The 26,541-nt window shown below is 44.4% G+C and overlaps 1 protein-coding gene across 1 annotated transcript; it reads right to left on the bottom strand.

Annotated features, from left to right (window-relative positions):
- Positions 1–1,289: 1,289 nt before the first annotated feature.
- On the bottom strand, positions 1,290–18,949 carry LOC120066373 (PHD and RING finger domain-containing protein 1-like). Its single transcript, XM_039017696.1, has 19 exons — positions 18,873–18,949; positions 17,851–18,022; positions 16,946–17,062; positions 16,618–16,805; positions 16,253–16,336; positions 15,828–15,961; positions 15,484–15,575; positions 15,186–15,361; positions 14,567–14,702; positions 14,350–14,477; positions 14,057–14,250; positions 13,724–13,852; positions 13,472–13,626; positions 11,037–13,248; positions 9,598–10,916; positions 9,303–9,379; positions 8,372–8,560; positions 4,182–4,310; positions 1,290–3,333 (listed from the first exon to the last, which is right to left on the bottom strand). The coding sequence occupies exons 2-19, from the start codon at positions 17,936–17,938 to the stop codon at positions 3,169–3,171; spliced, it is 5,712 nt and encodes a 1,903-aa protein (XP_038873624.1). The 5' UTR covers positions 17,939–18,022; positions 18,873–18,949; the 3' UTR covers positions 1,290–3,168.
- Positions 18,950–26,541: the final 7,592 nt, after the last annotated feature.

Here is a 26,541-nt window from a genome sequence, read left to right as displayed (position 1 = left end):
GTCTGGCCCAGGCCCAGTGACACGTCCAGTAGTCTGGCCCAGGCCCAGTGACACGTCCAGTAGTCTGGCCCAGGCCCAGTGACACGTCCAGTAGTCTGGCCCAGGCCCAGTGACACGTCCAGTAGTCTGGCCCAGTGACACATCCAGCAGTCTGGCCCAGGCCCAGTGAGAGGTCCAGTAGTCTGGCCCAGGCCCAGTGAAACCTCCAGTAGTCTGTCCCAGGCCCAGTGAGCTATAGTCAAGGCAGCAGTAAGGATAATACAGACCTGCCAGGGACGAAAAGAAAACCCTCTCCACTGGCTCAGTTAGTATAGAGCAACAAACCATTGCTCAGAGAAACCTACAGCAGAATAGTTGAAATCAGGCATTGGTTGGGGTTTCCACCTTCATTCCAGCCAATTCAGGCATTGAAATGCATTCCTATGGAGAAATGTCATGGCTGCTTTAAAAGTTGACAGGAATTGAACTGGAATGAATATAACCCCAATCCTGGTGAAATACCCTTATCTCATCATTTCATCACAGTTTGAGACGAAATTGTAAAAATGTGTAATATCCTCATGTAAAATATTATGGTATTATAATTGTGGGTTCCTTTCCAAAATGTTGCCCATACGGTCAAAGTTATCCCTTAAATGTAGCATGTTAGTAAAACATGATCAGAGCAAAATGTAAATTGGGACAAATCTTACTTTTATTTCACTTAGTTATAATTTTGTGTTCCCTTTTTGAAGCACTTGTCCTAAGTGTCAAGTAAATGAGGGAAGAAAAAAGGTACAGTACATGCTCAAATCCAATCAACCCCTGGACACTTCAAGTACATCTGAAAGGATCAGATAGGTACAGTATAAACAAATCAATAATAGCTCCATCTTGCCTCTGACATACCTATCCAATCCTTTCAGGTTTACAGAAGTGCCAAGAGGATAATATTCCGGGATTGATTTGACATTTTTATCGTTAAGTCCAAGGTGCAGGACAAGACAAGCTTAGCCAAAGGCAGGTCCACACACACCCGTTCTACTGAACACACAGTATGGACACGTCAATTACAAAAAAGGAAAAGATAGGGTGACAGTGTCAAGCACTTTTCTACATAGAACATTTTAGAAGAGATTAAGAGGAATCTGAAAATAAATTGAGAAGGACAACTGTTTTCAGGCACAGTGGACAGCAGTATTCATTAGAAGGAAGGAAGCCAACCACCTCCAATGAGAAACAGTGTTAAGGATGACATGACTTGCATACAGTATGACTAGGGCCAGTTTCTCCTACCCACGCCACCTGACTAGGAAACACTTTGGGCCTTTGTTTTTTTTTTATAGTCAGGTCATGTAGTCATCAAAAACATCCTGGCCCTGACTACGGACTGTTAGCTATTTAACCATGCACACACTCCCCATGACAAGTATAGTGATATTTGTAAGTAACGAAACAAAATCAGTTTGTTTTTGCAAATGTTATTCAAATTGGAACATTTTCTTTTTTAATCAGACAATCTTTTAAAGGAAATGTGAGCAACTAGTTGAGTTCATAATCAAGTGTGAATAACTGCAAACATTAAGCTGCAAGACAGGCATTGTCTGCTTTGTCTTATGATATAGCTTATGATACCAATATACAACAGGACTAGCCACTTGACTCTGAAATAACTGTAAAATAACAGAAAAGAATGGTGAAGGTACAGAATTCACTCAGCTTTAAAACGTATTAAACTCCTGTCCCCCAGGGCTGCAGGTTTTCATTCCTCCTTGGCAAATTACTTGTCAATTGATTAATTAAAGTCTCACCTAGTTTCCTATGTCTTAGTCAATAGCTGAAGTAAAAGTAGAATTAAAACCAGTAGACACTTTGGGCCTAGTCTGAATTTGAGAAAATGCACACATAACAGAAACTTTATCAACAACCATGTTTTTTGGGAAGTCTGAGTTGTGTGCCCTTATCTCGAGTATTCTGCCAAGAGACACCAGAGGAGCGTTGACTCAATCTGAACACCACTCAGGAGGACAGCCACTATGTGTAGCCACATACAGATGTAGGATCTTAACTTGATCACCCTGTTGTTGCAGGACATTTCAAGGCACAGCAGGAAATGCAAACATGAAGAGTATTCGTGGTTTAAAAAGGCTTCTAAAGTTTGATATTTCCACTTAAAAATTTCAGGCTTGATTTGCCCCAACTAAAAATGTATCAACCCCTACAAAAATGGTATTTAGTTATAATCCACACAGTAATTCAAATTTCCTGTTGCTACAAGACTATTTTCCTGCTGTGAGAAACTGGTCAACTTAAGAGCCTAACTGTACCGTTTGGCCAACCAGCACTCCATCGGACCCACATCCCATAGCACAGAGACATTCACAAAAACAAAAACTTCCTCCAGAACCATTCACAGTATACATTTGTGAATACCCAGTAGGCAGCTAACTCAACTCGAAGGGCGTACATAGTGAATCCAAAATCTATATTTACACCAAATCTAAAATCAGAAATAACTTTCCTACTCTACAAAATTGCATACATGTATTTTTCTGCACTGTGGCATTATTTTCTTCTTCTAATATGTCAATGACAGCATTAGACTTTGACACCACAAAATTAGGACTCATGCCACAGATAAACACCCCTCTCCCATACAAAAGACACAATTAAAAAAAAAAATCAGCACTGCTTCTTCTCAGACATTTTGCCTGTAGAAATAGCTCATTCACATTATTCCTCAACCTCTCTTGATGGAAAGGCTCTGACAGAGTTGTCTGTTTAAGACAGAATCTCTGTGGTAACCTCTCCAAGAGTAGACCATGCTAGACCATGAAAACAAAGTGCATGGACATGGTCTGTCCTTGTGTGAATCTTGAAACAAATCCAATTCAAAAACAGATGCTTGTCATTCGGTGGTAATCAAAGTGCAAGACCACATTGGGTCTACTAAGTTATTTACACAACTTTCAACGAAAAGGCTCTTCCATTATTTTGTGAGATGGTGAATTACTATGAACAGAACGTAACAACTTTATAATCCCCAAAAACAATGAATAAAATAGCCAATCTGGAGGCACTATTTCTCAAAGTCCTTGAGTCCCTTAACAACCGGTGACAATTTGATAACAGAAATAATCAAATTAGTGTGAAAATGGCTGAGTCTCCAGGGCTTGTGGATGAATGTCCTCATGGGGTCTCTGGGTCATTTGTTCTATCTGTTTCTGCCTCCTGTGTCTTCCCTCCATCCTCTACTTTCCTATGTTTCCTGGCGTGTTTGTATTTGTCCACGTAGGCTTTGACCAGGTTGGCCACTTTTACTGGGTTGATCGCCCCGCTCTTACTATGGCAGACCTGGAAACGCAATGGAAAACAAAATCACATCCATCTTAGTGAAGCAATGTACAAGCACAGTCAAATTACTTTATTTAAATCCACAGTGAAACACAATGGCTGTCTTTCTGCAAGAATTAGAGTAAGACTCAGTCGATTCTTGTAAATCTAAACTCTCATATTGCACATGTTGGGGCAAGCCCTTATATCAGGGATGGGCAACTTTTATGGGGGTGGGGGCCACAGTCTGAACTCATGAAGGGCTGCAGTTGCTCGCGTGTCTGCTTACCCACATCAGTACCCACATCCATAGCCCCCCCCCATTGCGAGCAAAACATTTGACATTTTAGTGGCCCCCATCTTGACAGCAGAGAAACATTTTATACGTTTTAGAGTTAATTTACGTCAATTCTACACATTTTGCCATAGGGTGCAGAGAAATGTTTGCAGTTTTGAATATGATATCTAAGTGAGACTGACTAACAAAATCACAAGACGGGAGGCCCCTCGGGTGGTAATTTGATCATGATAACAAGTTTAGATAGCTGGCCACTAAACTAACTTTGTAATCTAAAAAATGTTAGCTAACATGAGCTAATTGACTAACCATCAGTGACTGACATAAGAGAAAAACTGCTGATACATAACCAATTGGTCCGAGAGACCTTCAAAAAGGGGGCTGCATGGCCGCCAGTTGCCCACCCCTGCCTTACATCAACCAATGAAAGACACTTGAACCAAAGATTCACTCCCATGATTAACATCTTTGGTTACATTATTATGTGCATGTTCTCCAGTTTCCATAAAAACTCTTTTTAATTTATCATTGTAAACCACATGACTAATTTTTAGCCAATGATCAGGTGTACCTTCTGGACAGCCTTGCGTACGATATCCTTGTATTCGTCCTTAGTGATGTCTCTCTTCTGGTAGAACGGCTTGATAGACAGCTTCACCTCCTCTATGGCTCTCTCCTGCATGTGGAGCTTCTTTATGTACTGTGGACAGAAACCAGGGATTGGTCAACACACACACACAACTATAAAAGGGGCCCAGAGCCATGTATTTACATTGCAACAAGTATTCACTTGCAACAAGTATTCACTTGCAACAAGTATTCACTTGCAACAAGTATTCACTTGTAACAAGTATTTGTATTTATTGTGGATCCTCATTAGCTGTTGCCAATGCAGCAGCTACTCTTCCTGGGGTCCAGCAAAATGAAGGCACTTATATTCTTACAAGTGTTCCCTCAGACCCCTATTCTTGATGTGGAATAGAGTTTAGTCATGGCTCTACAGTGCCTTGCAAAAGTATTCACCCCCTTGGCGTTTTTCCTATTTTGTTGCATTACAACCTGTAATTTAAATGGACATTTATTTGGATTTCATGTAATGGACACACACAAAATAGTCCAAATTACACACAAAAAAAGAACCCCCAAAAAAGTGTAAGTAGTGTGTGCATACAGTATGTATTCACCCCCTTCACTATGAAGCCCCTAAATAAGATCTGGTGCAACCAATTACCTTCAGAAGTCACATAATTAGTTAAATAAAGTCCACCTGCGTGCAATCTAAGTGTCACATGATCTCAGTATATATACGCCTGTTCTGAAAGGCCCCAGAGTCTGCAACACCACAAAGCAAGGGGCACCACCAAGCAATGAAGACCAAGGAGATCTCCAAACAGGTCAGGAACAAAGTTGTGGAGAAGTACAGATCAAGGTTGGGATATAAAAAAATATCTGAAACTTTGAACATCCCACAGAGCACCATTAAATCCATTATTAAAAAATGGAAAGAATATGGCACCACAACAAACCTGTCAAGAGAGGGCCGCCCACCAAAACTCAGACCAGGCAAGGAGGGCATTAATCAGAGAGGAAACAAAGAGACCAAAGATCACCCTGAAGGAGCTGTAAAACTCCAATCTCCGCTGTGGAGCATCTGTCCATAGGACCACTTTAAGCCGTACACTCCACAGAGCTGGGCTTTACGGAAGAGTGGCAAGAAAAAAGCCATTGCTTAAAGAAAAACATAAGCAAACACGTTGGGTGTTCGCCAAACGGCATGTGGGAAACACCCCAAACATATGGAAGAAGGTATTCTGGTCAAATTAGACTAAAATTTAGCTTTTTGGCCATCAAGGAAAATTATATGTCTGGCGCAAACCCAACACCTCTCATCACCCAGAGAACACCATCATCGGCAGGGACTGGGAAACTGGTCAGAATTGAAGGAATGATGGCGCTAAATAGAGGGTAATTCTTGAGGGAAACCTTTTTCAGTCTTCCAGAGATTTGAGACTGGGACGGAGGTTCACCTTCCAGCAGGACAATGACCCTAAGCATACTGCTAAAGCAACACTCGAGTGGTTTAAGGGGAAACATACTGGAATGGCCTAGTCAAAGCCCGGACTTCAATCCAATTGAGAATCTGTGGTATGACTTAAAGATTGCTGTTTGTTTCAAAATAAAAAATATTTTGCATCTTCAAAGTGGTAGGCATGTTGTGTAAATCAAATGATACAAACCCCCCAAAAATCAATTTTAATTTCAGGTTGTAAGGCAACAAAATAAGAAAAATGCAAATGGGGGGAATACTTTCGCAAGACTCTGTATGTAGTAATGTGCGCCTGCCATAGTCTGTTGTGGACTATGACGAGACCTCTGGTGGCATATGTCTTGTGGGGTATGCATGGGTGTCCGAGCTGTGTGCCAGTAGTTCAAACAGACAGCTCGGTGCATTCAACATGTCAATACTTCTCACAAATACAAGTAGTGATGAAGTCAATCCCTCCTCCACTTTGAGCCAGGAGAGATTGACATGCATATTATTTATGTTAGCTCTCTGTGTACATCTAAGGCCAGCCATGATGCCCAGTTCTGATCCAATTGCAAGTCCCTCTTTGTGGCACTTGACCATACAACTGCACATTTATATATATATATTTGTAATAATGACAATTACAACAACACTGAATGAACAATGAACACTTTATTTTAACTTAATATAATACATCAATAAAATCAATTTAGTCTCAAATAAATAATGAAACATGTTCAATTTGGTTTAAATAATGCAAAAACAAAGTGTTGGAGAAGTAAAAGTGCAATATGTGCCATGTAAAAAAGCTAACGTTTAAGTTCCTTGCTCAGAACATGAGAACATATGAAAGCTGGTGGTTCCTTTTAACATGAGTCTTCAATATTCCCAGGTAAGAAGTTTTAGGTTGTAGTTATTATAGGAATTCTAGGACTATTTCTCTCTATACCATTTTGTATTTCATATACCTTTGACTATTGGATGTTCTTATAGGCACTATAGTATTGCCAGCCTAATCTCAGGAGTTGATAGACTTGAAGTCATAAACAGCGCAATGCTTGAAGCACAGCGAAGAGCTGCTGGCAAGCGCAGTAAAGTGCTGTTTGAATGAATGCTTACGAGCCTGCTGTTGCCTACCACCGCTCAGTCAGACTGCTCTATCAAATCATAGACTTAATTATAACATAATAACACACAGAAATACGAGCCTTAGGTCATTAATATGGTCGAATCCGGAAACTATCATCTCGAAAACAAAACATTTATTCTTTCAGTGAAATACGGAACCGTTCCGTATGTTATCTAACGGGTGGCATCTATAAGTCTAAATATTGCTGTTACATTGCACAACCTTCAATGTTATGTCATAATTACGTCAAATTCTGGCAAATTAGTTCGCAACGAGCCAGGCAGCCGAAACTGTTGCATATACCCTGACTCTGCGTGCAATGAATGCAAGAGAAGTGACACAATTTCCCTAGTTTAATATTGCCTGCTAACATGCATTTCTTTTAACTAAATATACAGGTTTAAAAATATATATACTTTTGTGTATTGCGCTTTTGTTAAATCGTCCCCCGTTTGGCGAAGTTGGCTGTCTTTATTAGGAAGAAATGGTCTTCACACAGTTTGCAATGAGCCAGGTGGCCCAAACTGCTGCATATACCCTGACTCTGCTTGCACAGACCGCAAGAGAAGTGACAAAATTTCCCTAGTTAAAATAAATTAATGTTAGCAGGCAATATTAACTAAATATGCAGGTTTAAAAATCTATACTTGTGTATTAAGTTTAAGAAAGGCGTTAATGTTTATGGTTAGGTACACATTGGTGCAACGACAGTGCTTTTTTTCGCGAATGCGCTTGTTAAATCATCACCCGTTTGGCGAAGTAGGCTGTGATTAAATGATAAATTAACAGGCACCGCATCAATTATATGCAACGCAGGACAAGCTAGATAAACTAGTAATATCAACCACCATGTGTAGTTAACTAGTGATTATGTTAAGATTGATTGTTTTTTATAAGATACGTTTAATGCTAGCTAGCACCTTACCTTGGCTCCTTGCTGCACTCGCATCACAGGTAGTCAGCCTGCCACGCAGTCTCCTCGTGGAGTGCAATGTAATCGACCATGATCGGTGTCCAAAAATGCCGATTACCGTTTGTTATGAAAACTTGAAATCGGCCCTAATTAATCAGCCATTTCGATTAATCGGTCGAACTCTAGTCTGTAGAACCTACCTTGTTGATGGTGCTGTTAAGGCAGAACAGCGTTTTCTTATGGACAGATTTCTTCCCCATCTTAGCTACTGTTGTATCAATATTTTGGGGCCATGACAGTTTACAATAGAGGGTTACTCCAAGCAGTTTAGTCACCTCAACTTGCTCAATTTCGACATTATTCATTACACGATTTAGTTGAGGTTTAGTGAATGATTTGTTCCAAATACAATGCTTTTCGTTTTTGAAATATTTAACTTATTCCTTGCCACCCATTCTGAAATTACCTGCAGCTCTTAAGTGTTGCAGTCATTTCAGTAGCTGTAGTAGCTGACGTGTATAGTGTTGAGTCATCCGCATACATAGACACACTGGCTTTACTAAAAGCCAGTGGCATGTTGTTAGTAAAGATTGAAAAAAGTAAGGGACCTAGACAGCTGCTACTGATATCACCCAAATGTGCATCGATCCATTTGAAGACCATAATTTTCCTTCCTCCTCTCAGACTCACCTTATCGTTCCTAGAAACATCATCCTCTCCCAGGTCTTCGTTGGGTTCCCCCTGCCCAGGTTTCGACAGCGCTACGGTGGTTAGGCTGCTGGAGCTGGAGGTGGCACTAGGGAGCGTTATGGACACACTGCCCCTCTTGGTGCTCTGGACCTTGGGGTCAGTGAGTGACGTAGCCTTCAAGGGAGCCTCCTATAGGTGGGAAGATTTAGATGAGGCAATCTTCACATGTAAGCCTTTTGATTATTGGACAAATCCCAATTTGAGATGTGTGGGCAAGTTTATTAACATTAACTTAAACTGTGTATTTATGTTGAGGGAGAATGATAAAAAAATGAATTAAGCAACACAAGTTGATGTCTCAACCATCTCTTGCCTCATCATGCCCTAGCAGAAAATATGTTATTGTGTTAAGCTATTATTAGCACATAGCCTTTGTGATGTGTAACTTGGCTCCCAGTTTTGATTTCCCTTGTAAGGTTTCTACTTTCATTTCACCATAAAACTCTCCTCTATCAGTTCAAGTTTCAGTCACATGATCTCTCTTGGGCCCTATTTGATCTGCACTGGCTTTCCGCTGACACGCCACAACTGCACTCCGAGTCAAAACGGACAGTCTGCCACCTTGTGGCAGAGGTGCATGTTTATTACAGGAATAGTTTGTACTGAAGGTTCTGAGCACTAAATAACAGATATCTGTAAAGATCAACAGAACATCTACTTGATATTGACATGACCGGCCGCCAGTATGATGCCGTGACTAGGTGCCATTTCATAGTGAACTGCCAGTTTACTGATTGATCATAACTACACATTTGCAGGAAAGAAAGGCAGCATACAGCGGTAGAGGCCTGAAGCTAAGCACTGACCTCACACCACACAGAACAAATCAGCTATCTAGGTAAATAGGCAAGGTCAACCTAATGAGCCGTACCTGACTGGATGCCTGGGCGGAAGAGGCAGGTCTGCGAGCTCCCTCCTGTTTCAGCTTCAGTTTGTAGAGGGCCAGCTCTGAGACGAAGGCAAAAACACCACATCTTAACTAGCTGTTCCTAATTCAAGAGCTATGACCCTCTCTGTGTTAAGTGAATTAGAGGTTGTTTCTGAACCAGAGTCAAAGAGTCGACTACAAATTGTTGATTGATGTAATTCAACACGTAAGGGCTCTAATTGTGCCAATCTAGGTTATGGTATGCTTAAATGTTTTTAAAGGGTACAATAATACTCACTAGTGCCAGTCTTCTCTGGCTGTGGCCCCTCTGGCTCCTGTAGGTTCCAGGTGACCCTCTTCACCGAGGGTTTGGCCTTGGCACCTGCCGTGACTGGCACCGGTTCTCCCTCAGTCTTCCCCTCCTCCCCCTCTCCTTCCTTCTCCTGTTTGACCCCAGCCTCCCCACTCTCTCCTCCTGGCTCCGTCTTCACATAGTCCAGGCTGTCCAGCATCATGTCCACGTCCATGTCATCGTCTGAAAGCTCCTCTACCTCGTGCTTCTCTGGGTTCACTGAGATGGGTTGGACTAGTGGAGGAGTCTCTGTGAGGGCCTCTGGTACTGGAGGAATCAGGGATGGGGTCCCCTGCTGGCTGGCTATACTCTCAGCAGCCTGAGGAGGAGCAGGGACAAGGTGTGTGCTGAGTGTTGAGAAGCTTGGGCTGGATTGGCCAGTTTGGGTGGGGGGAACAGGGATGTTGGAGGTTAGGTGTTGAGGCAGCTCAGGCCAGATGGGCTCAGTCTTGCTGGTGTCCTTTAACGCCTGATCTTTTTGATCTGCTATGTCTGATGTGGAGACGGCACACGCCTCCTTTATGAGGGCGGAAGGGTGTTCTTTTTCGATATTCTTGTGCTGTTGCAAGTCCTTGACTGTGCTGAATGTTGACAGAGGTTTTTCTTTTTTGATTGGTTTACTATCCAGTGATTCTTCCAACATATCAAAGGCAGGTTTCTCTTTTTTTATCTCTTTGAGCAGCTTAGACTCCTTGAGTAGTTTTGTTGAGAGAGAGGCGAGTCTCTCTGTTCTAATGTCATTGCTGTCACTCTCCTTTTTCACCTCTGAGACAGAGAGGACAGAGAGAGATTTGAGTCCTGAGGAAAGCATCTGCTGTTTGACCTCTCGCTCTTTTCTCTCTTCTTTAGTCTCGCTCTCCTCTTTCAGAGGGACACGGGGGAGAACTTTTACCTTTTTCTTCTCTTTCTGTTCTTCTAGCTTATTGAAGGTGGTGGTTGAGAAAGACCCTGGTGGTCTCTGTGACCCCTCTTCTTTCCTCCTCTCTCTGGACCGCGACCTGGACTTTGGCCTCTTCCTGTCTTTCGACCGCACCTCAACCCTGTCCTTTGATCTGGAGGATGATGGTTGTGATCGTAAGTGGTCTTTCCTCCTCTCCCTAGACCTGGAACGGGAACGCGAGCGAGACTGCGAGCAATCACGCTTCTTGTCCTTTGACGGGCGACCCTTCTCTCTTTCACTCCCTCTGCCCTCGTTCCTCTCCCTGCTCCCTCTCTTCTGCTTTTTCCTCTTGGACCGCTCTCTGCTGCTGGAGCCTGACCATGACCTAAATCAAAATATTAGAAATAGTTATAATAATAGGAAATATACGAGAACACATATATTATTATAACACCACCAAATTACTGTATGCAAAATTTACATTATCAAACAATGACATTAGTACCTGGAGCGCCTCCTGTCTTTGGAGGGAGACCGTCTCTTCTTCCTGCGAGACCTCTCAGAGATATCAGAGGTAGAACTGTCTGACGGGGAACGAGTCCTTCTCCTCTCCCTTGATCCCGAACGCCTAGAACTCCTCTCTCCCCCCTTGTCTCCTCTCCTACCCCCCTCATAACGTCTCTTCCTCCCTGCCTGGTCCGGGGCCTTGTCTTCCCTCCTGCCGGCCTGCGGGCTGTTTGAGGCAGACCGCCGCTCTGTGGAAGACCCCCTGCCTTTGGATGTTTTGCTCCCCTGGCCTGAGGGCCTGGAGTGTGATTTAGACCTGGATGGGGACCTGGGGGGGCTGGCCTGGGGCTCTGACTTTATCTCAGTCTTCACCATCCTGTTTCTGTGGTGGCTGGAGGCTAAGCTGGATGAGGAAGGAGTAGTCTGCTGGTTCTGGGGCTCTCTACTGTTGCCAGTCGTGCTGTACTGCCCTTTCTCACCCCCTGGCTCATTCCTCTCCCTCTTCAGATGGACCTGGCTCTGGGACAGAGGTGTGCTGGTGCCAGTCATCACAGACCTGGGTGCGTTGTGAGGGCTGTGACCAGGCTTTGCAGTGTCAGAGTTCTCTAGCTCCCTCTTCACCTCCAGACCTTCTCCTGAGCCCTCATCCCTCTCCAGTGACACAGCTTTCACCTGCTGGCTGGCACCTTCCTTCACCTGCTGGCTGGCACCTTCCTTCACCTGCTGGCTGGCACCTTCCTTCACCTGCTGGCTGGCACCTTCCTTCACCTGCTGGCTGGCACCTTCCTTCACCTGCTGGCTGGCACCTTCCTTCACCTGCTGGCTGGCACCTTCCTTCACCTGCTGGCTGGCACCTTCCTTCACCTGCTGGCTGGCACCTTCCTTCACCTGCTGGCTGGCACCTTCCTTCACCTGCTGGCTGGCACCTTCCTTCACCTGCTGGCTGGCACCTTCCTTCACCTGCTGGCTGGCACCTTCCTTCACCTGCTGGCTGGCACCTTCCTTCACCTGCTGGCTGGCACCTTCCTTCACCTGCTGGCTGGGACCTTCCTTCACCTGCTGGCTGGGACCTTCCTTCACCTGCTGGCTGGGACCTTCCTTCACCTGCTGGCTGGGACCTTCCTTCACCTGCTGGCTGGGACCTTCCTTCACCTGCTGGCTGGGACCTTCCTTGTGCACCATGGTTGGTTTCCCCCCAGCATGGCTCTCTGCTTCGCTGTCTGAGCCGGTTGGATGGAAGGGGTCATATATATCCCCCTCTTCCTTCTCCTCTTTGACTGGTGTGTGTGAGGACATCAGGGGATTCTGTTTGTTCCTGCGCTCCTCTCTTTTACTCTTCGCCTCCTCTTCGTCCGCAGACGCTGGTTCTAGACAGTTGCCAGCGGCAACAATTGCAGAGGCGTTGCTAAGCTTTCGGGCGTGCCAGACAGAGCTGGCGTTGATCCGGAAGCACACCGTGGATGATGCTGATGAAGAGGTGCGGGCAGGGTTAGATGGAGAATCAGAAGAGGAGAACGAAGAGGAGAAGGAGCTGGAGAAGGCTGAGGAAGGGCCTGCTCTGTCTGGTCTCTGTCCCTCTGTCCTGCCCTGCTGCTGGTCCACAGTTTGCTGCCTGCCCCTGTTCCCACCCAGGCTGTTCACACAGGCATCAGGGAAGCTATTACTACCACTACCATTAGCACTGCTACTACTACTACTGCCACTACTACCACTACTACCCCCTCTGCTGGCGTTGCCATTCGTCGGGCCACCGCTCTCCCGTTTTATCCTTGGTATCCTGGGAAGCACCGATACTGGTGCTTCCCATACTGGTTTAGCAGCGACCTTCTTAGCCTGGGGCCGTGGTGGCACCGTCTCCCTACCTCTGGAGTGAGAGTCTGGGGTAGGAGTGGAGGTGGCAGCCCTCTGGGTCCCATGGGGGGGTAGTACACCGGTGTCCTCCCAGTGGCTGTGTCCAGGACTAGGGCTGGGTCTACAGGGGGCAGGGACGTGGGGGTGTGGGTGACTCAGGATGGGAGGTGGATAAGTGGCTGGGCGGGGGGATGAAGGGGTGAGAGGGGACAGGCAGGGTCCTGCTACCAGGTCTCCATTAATGGGGAGACAAAGGGAGCTGGCTGCTGTGGTAGGGGACATCCCTGAGTGGAGCTGGGCTACTGATTCACCAGAGCTGCTGCTCCTACTGCTGCCGGGCATGGATGACGACAAACCCACTACAACACAAACACAACACCTGACTCAACATGATGTTGCTGTGTAACACACAGAATCCAACAGACTTCAAAATCAATGGTTAACAAGCAATAAAACGTTCACTAGTTCTTAAATTGTCAGGTAATAGATACGGTACCAGCAAAATACTAAGAGAAAGAAAGAAGAAAAAAAAGGACAAGAGATTGAACTAAAGAAAGTAAGAAACCCTAGCAGCCTGCTCACCTGGTTTGTTAGCCTTGAGGGATCCATCTCTGTTAATGACTACGTCTGAGCTGTCCATCAGAAGCATGCTCTGTCCTGATAGGATGCTGCCCAGCAGGTCAGGCACTGGGGCCACCTCTGCCACCTCCTCCAACTGGGGAAGGCTCGGGCCCCACCTACAACCCCATGGCAACCACACGTCAGACATGTATCATATTGAAGGATGTGAGCTACATAACAAAATAACATTTGGGAGGAGATGAGAAGGGGTACCTAGAGAGGCCAGCAGTGATTGGTCGAGCCACAGGCTGGTGCGAGAGGAGTGCGGAGCGAGACAAGCCACGCCTCTTGGCCTCCAGCAGTGATGACGTGGCCGAGGCTTGCTCCTCCTCATCATCATCCCTGGGGTGGGATCAACAGCCAATCAATATTCAGAACCATGTTGACGTCCATTCCACAATTGTCTGTTATTTTCTATGAGTTCTTTTTTTTCACTTCATGGTTTTGTTTGAAATGATTGTTTTCAGCATTAGATGGAGATCTATATTCTCTAGATTAATAAAGTACTATGTTATCTTATAGTTGTGAGTTGTGCCTGAGACAGACCTGCTAGTGAAGGGGTCCAGATCGTAGGGGTCTCCATAGACAGAGAGCGATGCAGCTCCTATGTCAGCCCTCATACTGCCCAGAGTGGTTTCTGAAGGCCGGTAGACAGAGGGAAGGGACGAGCCCCGTTTGGGCTTCCCTATCCCTAGGCTACGGGCTATACGACCACGTGACGTAGCTTCCTTTTTCACCACCTAGGAATACACAGTCAGATTAAACATGAGCACTGATTCTGTCATTTTGTTATAGGTACTATATTTTCCATGTTATAATTGTTAAATTTGAAGTCTCACCAGTTTCCTTCTGGACTTGGTCCTTCTCACTCGCCGTTTCCTCCTCCTCCTCACTCCGGTACCTGCAGCTTTGCCCTTACCACCCGTGGCAGACGATGACCTCTTACTCTGGCCTTTCCTGCGCTTTACTGTGGGCAAATGCATCTCTTTTAAAAACCCAGGTAGGGTTTGCGTGCGTGTGTGTGTGCATGTGCGTGTGTGTGTGTGTTTTTTTCACCTGTCCTGCGTCGTCGACTGGATGGAACGCGGGGTGTGAGGTTCCGTATGTACACAGCTGTGTTGAGTCCAGCCACCACTGCGTTGATAGTCTCATCCAGCCAGGTGGTCTGTGGCATCAGAAAGCTGGGGGAGATCTGAGACCAGAGGTACACTGCATCACTCTACTATTCTCTGCTGTCTATTTGGACATGCTTTACTTGACATGACCTTCACAGCCGTCTAATGAGGCAGGCTGCAGCATCACACAGCCTGCAGCATCACCACCTCCCTCTGGCTCTCTATTCTAGACCCGCAGGTCAAATGTTACTTGGTGCAAGTAGCGCATTCAAACAAGACAAAATAACATAGTGTCATCATTAATCAAATGTTATGTAATACCATTCTACACAGAAACATCCATCATACACGTTTCAACCCAGGAGAGAAAACATGGGTAACATCATTTTTCATAAGTACATTATCATGCTGCTCACTAAATAATCTTTGATTACAGAATTCATATCAATACTACTCAGTCAATGCTACAGAGTAAGGGCTGTTGACACTAGTGGCGAGGAGCGGAGTGTAGTGAGGCAGAACAGAGAAGCCAGTAGGAAGCAACACGCCTCATGCCAAACCTGTGCAATGCGTGCCTGGGTGATTCGGTGGTGGTTGACACTGGCGCGGACCCTCTCACTCTGCTGGGTGCGGGCAATGGCCCGGGTGGGGCCTGCCGCAGGGAGGCGGGAGCGGCTGGTTGTGGGACGGGCGCTGCTCAGACTCTCCGTGTTGCTCTGCTCTTCCACTGAACCCCCTGAGGAGCAATAACATTGATGAACTCTGGGATCTTGGTTGGTTTATATTGCTTTATACAAAGAGTATTGTCAACGTATTCCTCAGAGGAAGATGTAATGAGTCAGTACTGAGTATGATTACTTGAACGGCGGTTGTTGGCTTGACACTCTGGGCAGAACCATTCCTCCACAGGGACAGCATCCAGCGGGGGGGTCAGGCACTCCATGTGGTACCTTCCACGGAGCACAGACATGGAGTGGTAGGAATTAGGTATTAACATGGATATGATCAAGTCCCGTATTCATAAAGTGTTTCAAAGTACCTACCAGGTTAAGAATGAGATAACATGGATATGATCAGAAAATAAAAACCAGGGAAAATTATAAGGGTTAATTGGAATGATCAGATAAAGATATTTATTCCTGATTGTATGATTAATCAGCAACAATCCCAGAACGCTAGGTGGCGTGTGTTACTTGTCTCACCCAGCATCACAGCCGTCACAGAGCAGCAGGCAGTCTTCACGGTCACTCCCTCCACACACCTCGCAGCTGGTCTGTTCCAGCTCAAGGTCGATCACCTCCTCCTGGCCCTCCTTCACTGGTTTCTGCACTGTGATCTGCACTCAACCATCATGCACATAGATGAATGAGAAGAAAGTGACTGTCTGCAGCTCCCATGCATGACCCATATTTGTATATACAATGTTTCAACCATAATGGTCTTTGCCACAAAATAAATCAAACACCCTTCATGTGGAATACACATGCCATATGTAGTAGCTACTTCTCTACCTCTCAGAACCCCCTCCCAACAATACATTCAGAAACACCATGTACAATATTAAATCAAGACCAAAGGCGGCAAATAAAAGACATTCACCAAGAGGAAGTCAAATTTTTTAACTCACCATTTTCTGCACTTTCCCACCATAACATTTTCTCAGGTAGATGTTATTGAAGACTATTCTGTCCACAGGACAAGAGTTTGCATTCTGGGGGAAGAACAAACCATGATTGGAGGCACAACATTTGGACACACTTTAACATATAATTACTGTCTATCTTAACAAACCCTCTTTATTGGACTGAAAGTGAAAAATGAGGTGTGGCGCCTTTGGACCAAGGTTCCAGTGACGCTCATGATTTTAACGGGTGAGTGTCTTCTAGTTCTTCCGACAATATTATAATTTTGTGTCTGTACTAACACTTAAGTGAATAAAAAGCTTTAACCCCTTGACCTCTCATTTTGCACCCTCTAATGTCACCCACCCACCTTGGACCACTCGAGGATGCAGTCGAGGCAGAAGTAGTGTTCGCAGCTCTCTGGCGTGGCCACGGGCTGGCTGTGGAAGGAGTTAAGGCAGATGGGGCATTTCTCAGTGTCCTCGTCTGAGCTCAGACCTGCCAAGTCAGCAGACGCTCCCCCCACCGCACCCTCCACCACATCGTCCTCTTCTCCATCTGAGGAACAAGTATGTCGTATGATCAGAAGTTATGAAACTCAAGTGGTAGATCTATACCTTGGATACTAAAAGCGTACCATAGACCATTACTGATTATTTTCCATGAGTACAGAATCCTACATTTCCATAGTCTCTCACCATCACTGTCATCCTCCTCTTCTTCCTCCTCATCTTCCTCTCCATCGAGGTCTTCCTCCTCCTCACCACTGTCAGAAGCTCCCTCAGATTCCTCTCCACCTTCATCGCTGTCTTCATCTGTAAGTTGACAAATAAAAGTAGATGAGTAAGTAATCCAATTATTTCCAATACCAGTAGTGATGAGGGCCAATCACTAAGGGCGCTTTCAAACATAGTTTAGAGCTGTAGTTCGAATCAGAATTTGATTATTTGTTACATAGTTTTTTGTTGGTCCGGTTGGTTCCACATTGTCAAATGTCAAACAAACAAAACCACGTGTCCATGCAAGTAACTTGTTTATTGGACAAAAATGCTCCCGTTAAATCCATCTATGATTATCATGAAGCGTCACTGTGTCCAAATCTTCATATGACTTTAGCTTTGGTCTTCCAACAACATGCGGGAGGAAACAGCGCAATAGCCGCTCTAACTGTGACGTGAAAGGGCTATACAGTAGCCTGTATCCCCGGTATAGCCCCCGTCTCCTCTAATCTGCATCCGATGCGCTCATAAATGTGCTGCTATACTCAGAATGTTTAAAATATATTAAGTTATGATGCAACATGCATTTCTTCAAATGCTCGCAGTCAAATAACCAATAATACTGCACGACTCTGGTTATTTTCCTGTGTTTGGTCCGGACTGGGTTCTCACCTGCAGCAAACCTCACCACAGTATGAATTGAATCGGACCCTTTCTGAGCAAACCACTGTTTGTGGTTTACTGCGCTCCCGAGTGCGGATAGTGTTCACACCTGTCCAAACAAACCGAACTAAGGGGGTAAATGCACAAGAGTTTGAAAAAAACACTCCAAACCAGATTCACTCCTTAGGGTATTCATAAAATGTAGAAATATTATTCCATACCTGAGATTGCCCATACTGCAGGCCTTTTTTCTTTTCTGTGGGAGGCATTCCGGTTGATCAGCTCATCCTGGTTGTCTTCTTCATCCATGGCTGAACATCAGAGAGCTTCCTGCACCAATATCTAGCTAAATATCAAAGGCTATGCTTCAAGAGACATATGAATTTTCAGTAGCTGGAAAACACATGAAATTAAAATGAGTGCCGCAACTATTCACCTCGTCCATGCACAAACAACGATTTCCTGTGCAGTCAGTATTGACACATGCAACAAGAACGCATTTTCACACTGTTAATACGGATTTAGCTACTGCATGAGATAGCGGTATGTGAGGGAGCTTTGTAAGTGAATGATAGCATGTCACAAGTGGACAGCTAGTTAGCCATTGTGAGACGTGAGTTAGCTACATTAGCTAGTTAACGTTTGCAGACTTGAACATTTGCGTTAACGTTAGCTAACGTTACCTACTGTAGATAACTAAGACTACATAGCTTCCCAGGCATAAATTACAAGCACAATCCAGACGGACAAATGAAAGACATTTATATCAAATGATCTTCTTCGTAGATGTGTTAGCTACCTAGCGAGTAGTAGTTGTTAAGCTTAACGAGTAATTAAGTAGCTAGGTAGCTAACAACTGCTGCTACTTCACTGCCTTCCGTTTCCTCAACAACAAAAACATTGAGCGACTTTGGTGCTGCACTGTGAATGTATGCTCGCTAAAAGAACTAACTAAATAAACCGTTGTAAATAAGCTTTCGTTACCTACCTTATTGCAAAGAAAACGTGCAAGTTATGGAATATTCTTAGCTAGCTACCAGTACCTGCATTGTTATGGATAATAGTCTGCTAGATGCTAGCCTGCTACTGCTAGCATTAGCTTGATTCTAAATATAACTTCACTTGCACGCTCGTTATGTTCGGTGCATGTGACATTCATATGTTATCAGTTTAAAAGTTATCATTATCCAGGCGTACGTTAATGTATACTTCGAACGTGCAAAGCCAGGGTGTTTACACCTACCCTACGCGGTTGTGAATGACATGTTTGGAGTAACTGCTTAGTCCACAATTTTTGTTGAGTGACACCGCAGGCTGGAATGACGGAAATGGCCAAACGTACGCTTCTCTTCTTCTTCTCTGTGACTTTTATGACGTACCACAACTATTATTGTATTGCTGCCACCAACTGGACGGGGGTGGGAAAAAAATGCAAAAAATGTCATTTCAATTACAGAGAAGGGAAAAAAATATGAATCCACAGGTATTACACAAAAAAAGTAATAAAAAACATCCCTCTCCTTCAGTCCATCAAAAACTCCATATCTCCCTACACAGGCTCTAGGGCCTGCCATGAAACAGAACTGCTGGTAATGGGAACCACAGGAGGCTGCTGAGTGAACGGCTCATAATAATGGCCGGAACGGAGCAAATGGAATGGTATCAAATACATGGAAATTCCGTAAAGGGAGTGTAGAAGAGGTGAAAATATTATTGTTGTCTATCAACAATGACAAGCCACCGGGGTCTGACAACTTGAATGGAAAAATACTGATGTTAATAGTGGACGATATTGCCACTCCTATTTACCATATCTTCAATTTAAGCCTACTAGAAAGTCTGTGCCCTCAGGCCTGGTGGGAAGATAACGCTATTCTGCTTCCCAAGAATAGTAAAGCCCCCTTTACTGGATACGCACTGAGCTAAAGGGTAGAGCTGCCGCTTTCAAGGAGTCGGACTCTAAATGGGACACTTATAAGAAATCCTGCAATGCACTCAGACAAACCATCAAACAGGAAAAGCGTCAATACAGGGGTAAGATTGAATTGTACTGCTCTGACGCTCGTTGTATGTGGCAGGGCTTGTAAACTATTACAGACTACAAAGGGAAGCACAGTCGCGAGCTGCCCAGTGACACGAGCCTACCAGACGAGCTAAATTACTTCTATGCCCGTGTCGGGGCAAGCAACACTGAAGTATGCATGAGAACATCAGCTGTTCCGGACGACTGTGCGATCATGCTCTCCATAGCCGATGTGAGAAATACCTTGAAACAGGTCAACATTCACAAGGCCACAGGGCCAGACGGATTACCAGGACGTGTACTCCGAGTATGCGCTGACCAACTGGCAAGTGTTTTCACTGACATTTTCAACCTGTCCCTGACTGAGTCTGTATTACCAACATGTTTCAGCAGACCACCATAGTCCCTGTGCCCAAGAACACTTAGGTAACCTGCCTAAATGACTACCGACCCGTAGCACTCACGTCTATAGCCATGAAGTGAAGTGCTTTGAAAGGTTGGTCATGGCTCACTTCAACACCATTATCCCAGAAACCCGAGACCCACTCCAATTTCCATACCGCCCGAGTGCTCCCGAGTGGCGCAGCGGTCTAAGGCACTGCATCTCAGTGTTAGAGGCGTCACTACAGACCCTGGTTCTATTCCAGGCTGTATCGTGATTGGGAGTCCCATAGGGCGCCCCACAATTGGCCCAGCGTCGTCCAGCTTAGGGTTTGGCCGGGGGAGTCCATCATTGTAAATAAGATTTTGTTCTTAACTGACTTGCCTACTTCATAAAGGTTAAATAAAATAAATAAAAATCCATAGATAATGCAATCTCTATTGCACTCCACACTGCCCTTTCCCACCTGGACAAAATATAAACACCTACGTGAGAATGCTGTTCATTGACTACAGCTCAGCATTCAACACCATAGTGCCCTCAAAGCTCATCACTAAGCTAAGGTCCCTGGGACTAAACACCCCCCTCTGCAACTGGATCCTGACTTCCTGACGGGCCGCCCCCAGGTGGTAAGGGTAGGTAACAACACATCCACCACACTGATCCTCAACACGGGGGCCCTTCAGGGGTGTGTGGTCAGTCCCCTCCTGTACTCCCTGTTCACCAATGACTGCAGGGCCAGGCACGACTCCAATAACATCATTAAGTTTGCCGACGACACAACAGTGGTGGGCCTGATCACCGACAACGACGAGACAGCCTATAGGGAGGAGGTCAGAGACCTGGCCATGTGGTGCCAGGATAACAACCTTTCCCTCAATGTGATCAAGACAAAGGAGATGATTGTGGACTACAAGAAAAGGAGGACTGAGCACGCCCCAATTCTCATCGACGAGGCTATAGTGGAGCAGGTGAGAGCTTCAAGTTCCTTGGTGTCCACATCACCAACAAACTATCATGGTCCAAACACACCAAGACAGTCGTGAAGAGGGCACGACAAAGCCTATTGCCCCTCAGGAGACATGGCATGTGTCCTCAGATCCTCAAAAAGTTCTACAGCTGCACCATCGACAGCATCCTGACGGGTTGTATCACTGCCTGGTATGGCAACTGCTCGGCCTCCGACCGCAAGGCACAACAGAGGGTAGTGCATACGGCCCAGTACATCACTGGGGCCAAGCTTCCTGCCATCCAGCACCTCTATACCAGGCGGTGTCAGAGGAAGGCCCTAAAAATTGTCAAAGACTCCAGCCACCCTAGTCATAGACTCTGCTACATTTTATAGTGGGTACATTGCAATGGTCTGGGGATAAACGCTCTGACAGAGTAGTTCACATATCCCAGCTGCATTCGGAAAGGGAGAAGCTCATCAAAAAACACAAGAACAGACAAACTTCTCCTTCCTGCCATTTACCATTGGTGCTACCTTGTCCCGGACCTGCTGTTTTCGACTCTCTTCCTCTACTCTCTTCCTCTACCGTACCTGCTGTCTCCAGCTTCGAATGACTGACATTTACTCCTGAGGTGCTGACCTATTGCACCTTCTACAACCACTGTGATTATTATTATTATTTGACCCTGCTGGTCTTCTATGAACATTTCAACATCTTGGCAATGTAATGTTATAATCTCAACCAGGCACAGCCAGAAGAGGACTGGCCACCTCAGAGCCTGATTCCTCTCTAAGTTTCTTCCTAGGGTGGTTTTCCTTACATCAGCTGATGTAAAAAGGGCTTGATAAATACATTTGAATGATTGATTAATTGACCATGCGATTCATTCTACGTGCATCGACCACTCCATGAATCTTCTTCAGTAGAGCATTGTTGAATTCTTACGCTACTCCAGAAATGACTCCCGTCCACCCCGACCAACCAACCTCTTTTTGTTTACATTCACTATGTTACATCGAGTCTATGAGACCAGGGCACCTGTTTGCTTTAACAGGTGCCCTGCTTCATACAGTAGATCAAAGCATGACACATATCCATCAGTTGACTTGAGATCCATCACACGTTTCTTCTGATCAACAGAAGTCCACTTCTCTTGATTTTCATAGATTTAACTTATCCCATTGCTTTCTCCACCAGTTTTGATATTTCAAACAGATCCTTAAATAGGCATAGGGGGAATTCAGAAAGAGTGGGAAGTCATAAACTGGGACAGCTTAATCCTGACACGTCTATTTCTTGGTCTGACAAGAGAAAATCAAAAATATTGTTTACTAAGCCCTTGCAGAGAAACCACATGATGTGTGATCACATGACATTATAGAGCAGGGTTCACCAACTGGCGGCCCGTGGGCCGAATTTGGCCCCCCAAAAAATAAATACAAATATATATATTTTTTTTTCAATGCTGGACATAATAGACTGTAAAAACACCAGGAAATCAGCTCCATGTAACGCCTGGAGAGTGATGGGTGTGGAGTCAGACGCAGAGAGCAGAAGGCTGACGGGAAAAACGCTTTAATGTCCTTTCGTAAAGTAACCAGTTACAAACATGGGTGAAGCCCAAAACACAGGTGCAACAAACCCAAAACCATAGTTACTAAAAATACCGGACAGCGAAAACCCAAAAGAACACAAACACCAGATACGTCAAATAACAACAAGCCCGCACAAACACCAGCGGGCTAAACGAACTTAAATAACACCCATCCCAAAACCCCAACAAGGAACAGGTGAAAACAATTAGACAAAAACAAACGAAAAGGAAAAAGGGATCGGTGGCAGCTAGTAGACCGGCGACGACGACCGCCGAGCGCCACCCGAAAGGAAGGGGAGCCACCTTCGGTGGTATTCGTTGACACTCCAAGTGATTTTAATTTAAGAAATCTGTTCCCAAGTATTCCCATGCATAATAGAGGTCAATTTGCAGTCTCACCTTCCGGCCCCCAGACCATCCGCTCAAAGAAAAATCGTCCCGCGGCTCAATGATCGGTGTGATAGAGGGTGGCAGAGCAAGCTTCAAACAGGAAGCTGAGAAGCACACGGTATGATCAGTCACATAGCTATTTATTTTATTTTATGTTAAGGTTATAAAACTTTCATAATGCATTGTGCAAATTTGTGGTGTAAATGTGCATACTATGTACTGGTGCATCAAAAAAAGTTGCCAATATTATGTTTGAATTTTGTAATTTAGTCATTTTTGTTGTTGTCCCACTTTACCAACCCTAGCTAGCTAAAGTAGAACAGCATGTAGAAGCTAAAGTGGGACAGTCTAGGCTTTTCCAATTGAGGAAAGAGATCCAGTTTACATTAGGGACCCGCTGTACTTAGGTTAGGCAGGGCTCTGGTACTTGTAGTACTATATAATGTAAAAAACAATTGCAGTACTCTTATTAGTAGTGATATTTTGAGAATTCAGAAATTTTGTGAATGGCAGAGCACCTCTGTTCAGTGTCTGTTCTTTTTTCCCATCTTAATCTTTTATTTTTATTGGCCAGTCTGAGATATGGCTTTTTCTTTGCAACTATGCCTTGAATGCTAGCATCCCGGAGTCACCTCTTCAATGTTGACATTAAGGCAGGTGTTTGCGGGTACTATTTAATGAAGCTGCTAGTTGAGTACTTGTGAGGCGTCTGTTTCTCAAACTAGACACTCTAGTGTACTTGTCCTCTTGCTCAGTTGTGCACCGGGGCCTCCCACTCCTCTTTCTATTCTGGTTAGAGCCAGTTTGCGCTGTTCTGTGAAGGGATTAGTACACAGCGTTGTACGAGATCTTCAGTTTCTTCGCAATTTCTCGCATGGAATATCCATCATTTCTCAGAACAAGAATAGACTGACAAGTTTCTGAAGAAAGGTCTTTGTTTCTGGCCATTTTGAGCCTGTAATCGAACCCACAAATGCTGATGCTCCAGATACTCAACTAGTCTAAAGGACGCAAGTTTTATTGCTTCTTTAATCAGAACAACAGTTTTCAGCTGTGCTAACATAATTGGAAAATGGTTTTCTAATACTCAATTAGACTTTTAAAATTATAAACTTGGATTAGCTAACACAACGTGCCATTGGAACACAGGAGTGTTGGTTGCTGATAATAGGCCTCTGTACGCCGATGTAGATATTCCATAAAAAAAAGAAAATGCTCAACCTCCAGATGAGTATGAGGGGGGAGTTGAAGTACAAATCTTTCAAGCTTGTTTGACTGGTCTGTAGCTTGTTCTTAGATGTTTGAGGCTGTTGGTGAACCATGATGTGCAGGCATAATCAACGTGACACTAGAGTAGCACACTTGCCAGAGTCTTTAGGGTGTCTATAGCTCGGTTTTCATCCAATTGGTGACTGATTTTCATGTGAATATGATCAAATCTATATAAAAACAATATGCACATTTCAGAGTTTCCTTTAGGAAAATTTGGTGCCAGACAACGTGACCATGAAGATTTTAATTTACCAGATATTTGAGAAATGTATGCCTTTAAGATCCGACTTATCAATAAAGGAAGGATATTGGCCAAATGAGCCACATTTACTAGTCCTTAAAGACTGCCTATAACAAATTACAAAAACATTATTCCTTGGGTTTAAATGTGTAGCATATCCAAAACTTTATAGCCATTTTTGTATATAGTTTTTTAGACTACTTTCCTTAAAAAAGAATTGCCCACCTCAAGATCTGAGCACTAAATACATCAGGTCATTGCATTCATAGGCCTATAGGCTTAGGTGTCCACTGTATGATATTAACATTTTAAAAAATGGATATAGCCTATATTAACGAAGACAAGCTTAGGCCTAGCCCCAGAGAGATAGACACTTTTGAATTAAACATTCAAATCACAGGGCTTTTGCACCATTATTCAAATGACATTTTCACTGCAGCACTCGCTTGAAAACAATAATAAATTATTCATTGCATTGTGGTGTTGTAGGCTAGTCTAGGTAGAATAATGTTATTGTTCCTAAACTAGATCAATAGGGGAGCTTTTTGAGCTGTGCGTCATGTCTTCACTGTTCTTTCATGCGCAATGATGAACGTGGCATCTCCGCTGCCTATCAGCTATTCCTATTTGTTCTTGTCGATTCATACTGAAAGTTCATGTAGCTTTGAATGCTTTTATGTGTGGTATGATTGCTAGTTAGCCTATTGCAAATATGGACAAAAGATCCACCTAGCACTATTGTCAATATGAATGGTGGATAAAAGGCAGGATGGACCACTGGACTGGTAGATTATACCGACCTGAGGTATAGTAAAGCAATAAGGCCCGGGGGGGTGTGGTACAGTATATGGCCAATATACCATGGCTAAGGTCTGTTCATAGGCACGACACAGCACTGATTGCCTGGATACAGCCCTTAGCCGTGGTATATTTGCAATATACAACAAACCCCAGAGGTGCCTTATTGCCATTATAAACTGGTTACCAACATAATTAGAGCAGAACAAATATTTTTTTTGTCATACCGGTCTCATATACCACACCTTTCAGCCATTCAGCATTCAGGGACCAAACCACCCAGTTTATAATAAAAGTTAACACATGGAGAAGCATAGTGCATAAGAGAAGTAGCAAAACCCCTTGATATAGGGGAGGCGCATGTCACACCCTGACCTTAGAGATCCTTTTTATGTCTCTATTTTGGTTTGGTCAGGGTGTGAGTTGGGGTGGGTATTCTATGTTCTATTATTTGTATTTCTATGTTTTGGCCAGGTAGGGTTCTCAATCAGGGACAGCTGTCTATCGTTGTCTCTGATTGAGAACCATACTTAGGTATCCCTTTTTCCGACCTGTCTTTGTGGGAAGTTGACTTTGTTTATGGCACTTAGCCTTGTGCCCAACAAAAAAACACAACCCTCCCCTATATCGGACCACCCTTCCCCCCTATAAATTGCAATCTGTCCCTAACTTCCTGCATTTCAAAACATTTTGCCACGGGGCAGAGAGACATATTTGCAGTTTTATAATGCTATTCTACACATTTTGTCATGAAGCTGTGAGCTAATTTTGCAGTTTAAAAGTTAATTTCCTGCAATTCTACACATTTCTCTACACATGGGACATAGAGAAAATGTTTTATTTGCGCTTTTATTGGGGGGGGGGCAGATTGTTTTGGGAAAACTGCTATCTTCCTGCATTTCAACACATGTTGCCATGGGGTAGAGAGAAAAATGTGTAGTTTTATAATGCTATTCTACACATTTTGTCATGAGGCTGTGAGTTAATTTCCTGCAATTCTACACATTTGGCCATGGGACAGAGAGAAAAATGTGCAGTTTTATAGCACATTTTCTGCTATTCTACACATTTTGCCATGAGGCTGAGAGAAAATTGTGCATACTATGGGAGCTTAGGGCACTTGCCCTGTCCATTTGTAATCCTGCCCTGATCATTCCACTGATAATAGGCATTGGCCTACATACTATGTGGCTTTCCTGCTCTATGCTGGTTGATATTGAAATGAAATACAGTACCTGGGTGGACCTGTTACATAATAT

This window comes from Salvelinus namaycush, chromosome 21, assembly GCF_016432855.1.
Source record: "Salvelinus namaycush isolate Seneca chromosome 21, SaNama_1.0, whole genome shotgun sequence".
Classification (NCBI taxonomy): Eukaryota; Metazoa; Chordata; class Actinopteri; order Salmoniformes; family Salmonidae; genus Salvelinus; species Salvelinus namaycush.
This window is presented reverse-complemented; position numbering and strand designations above follow the sequence as displayed.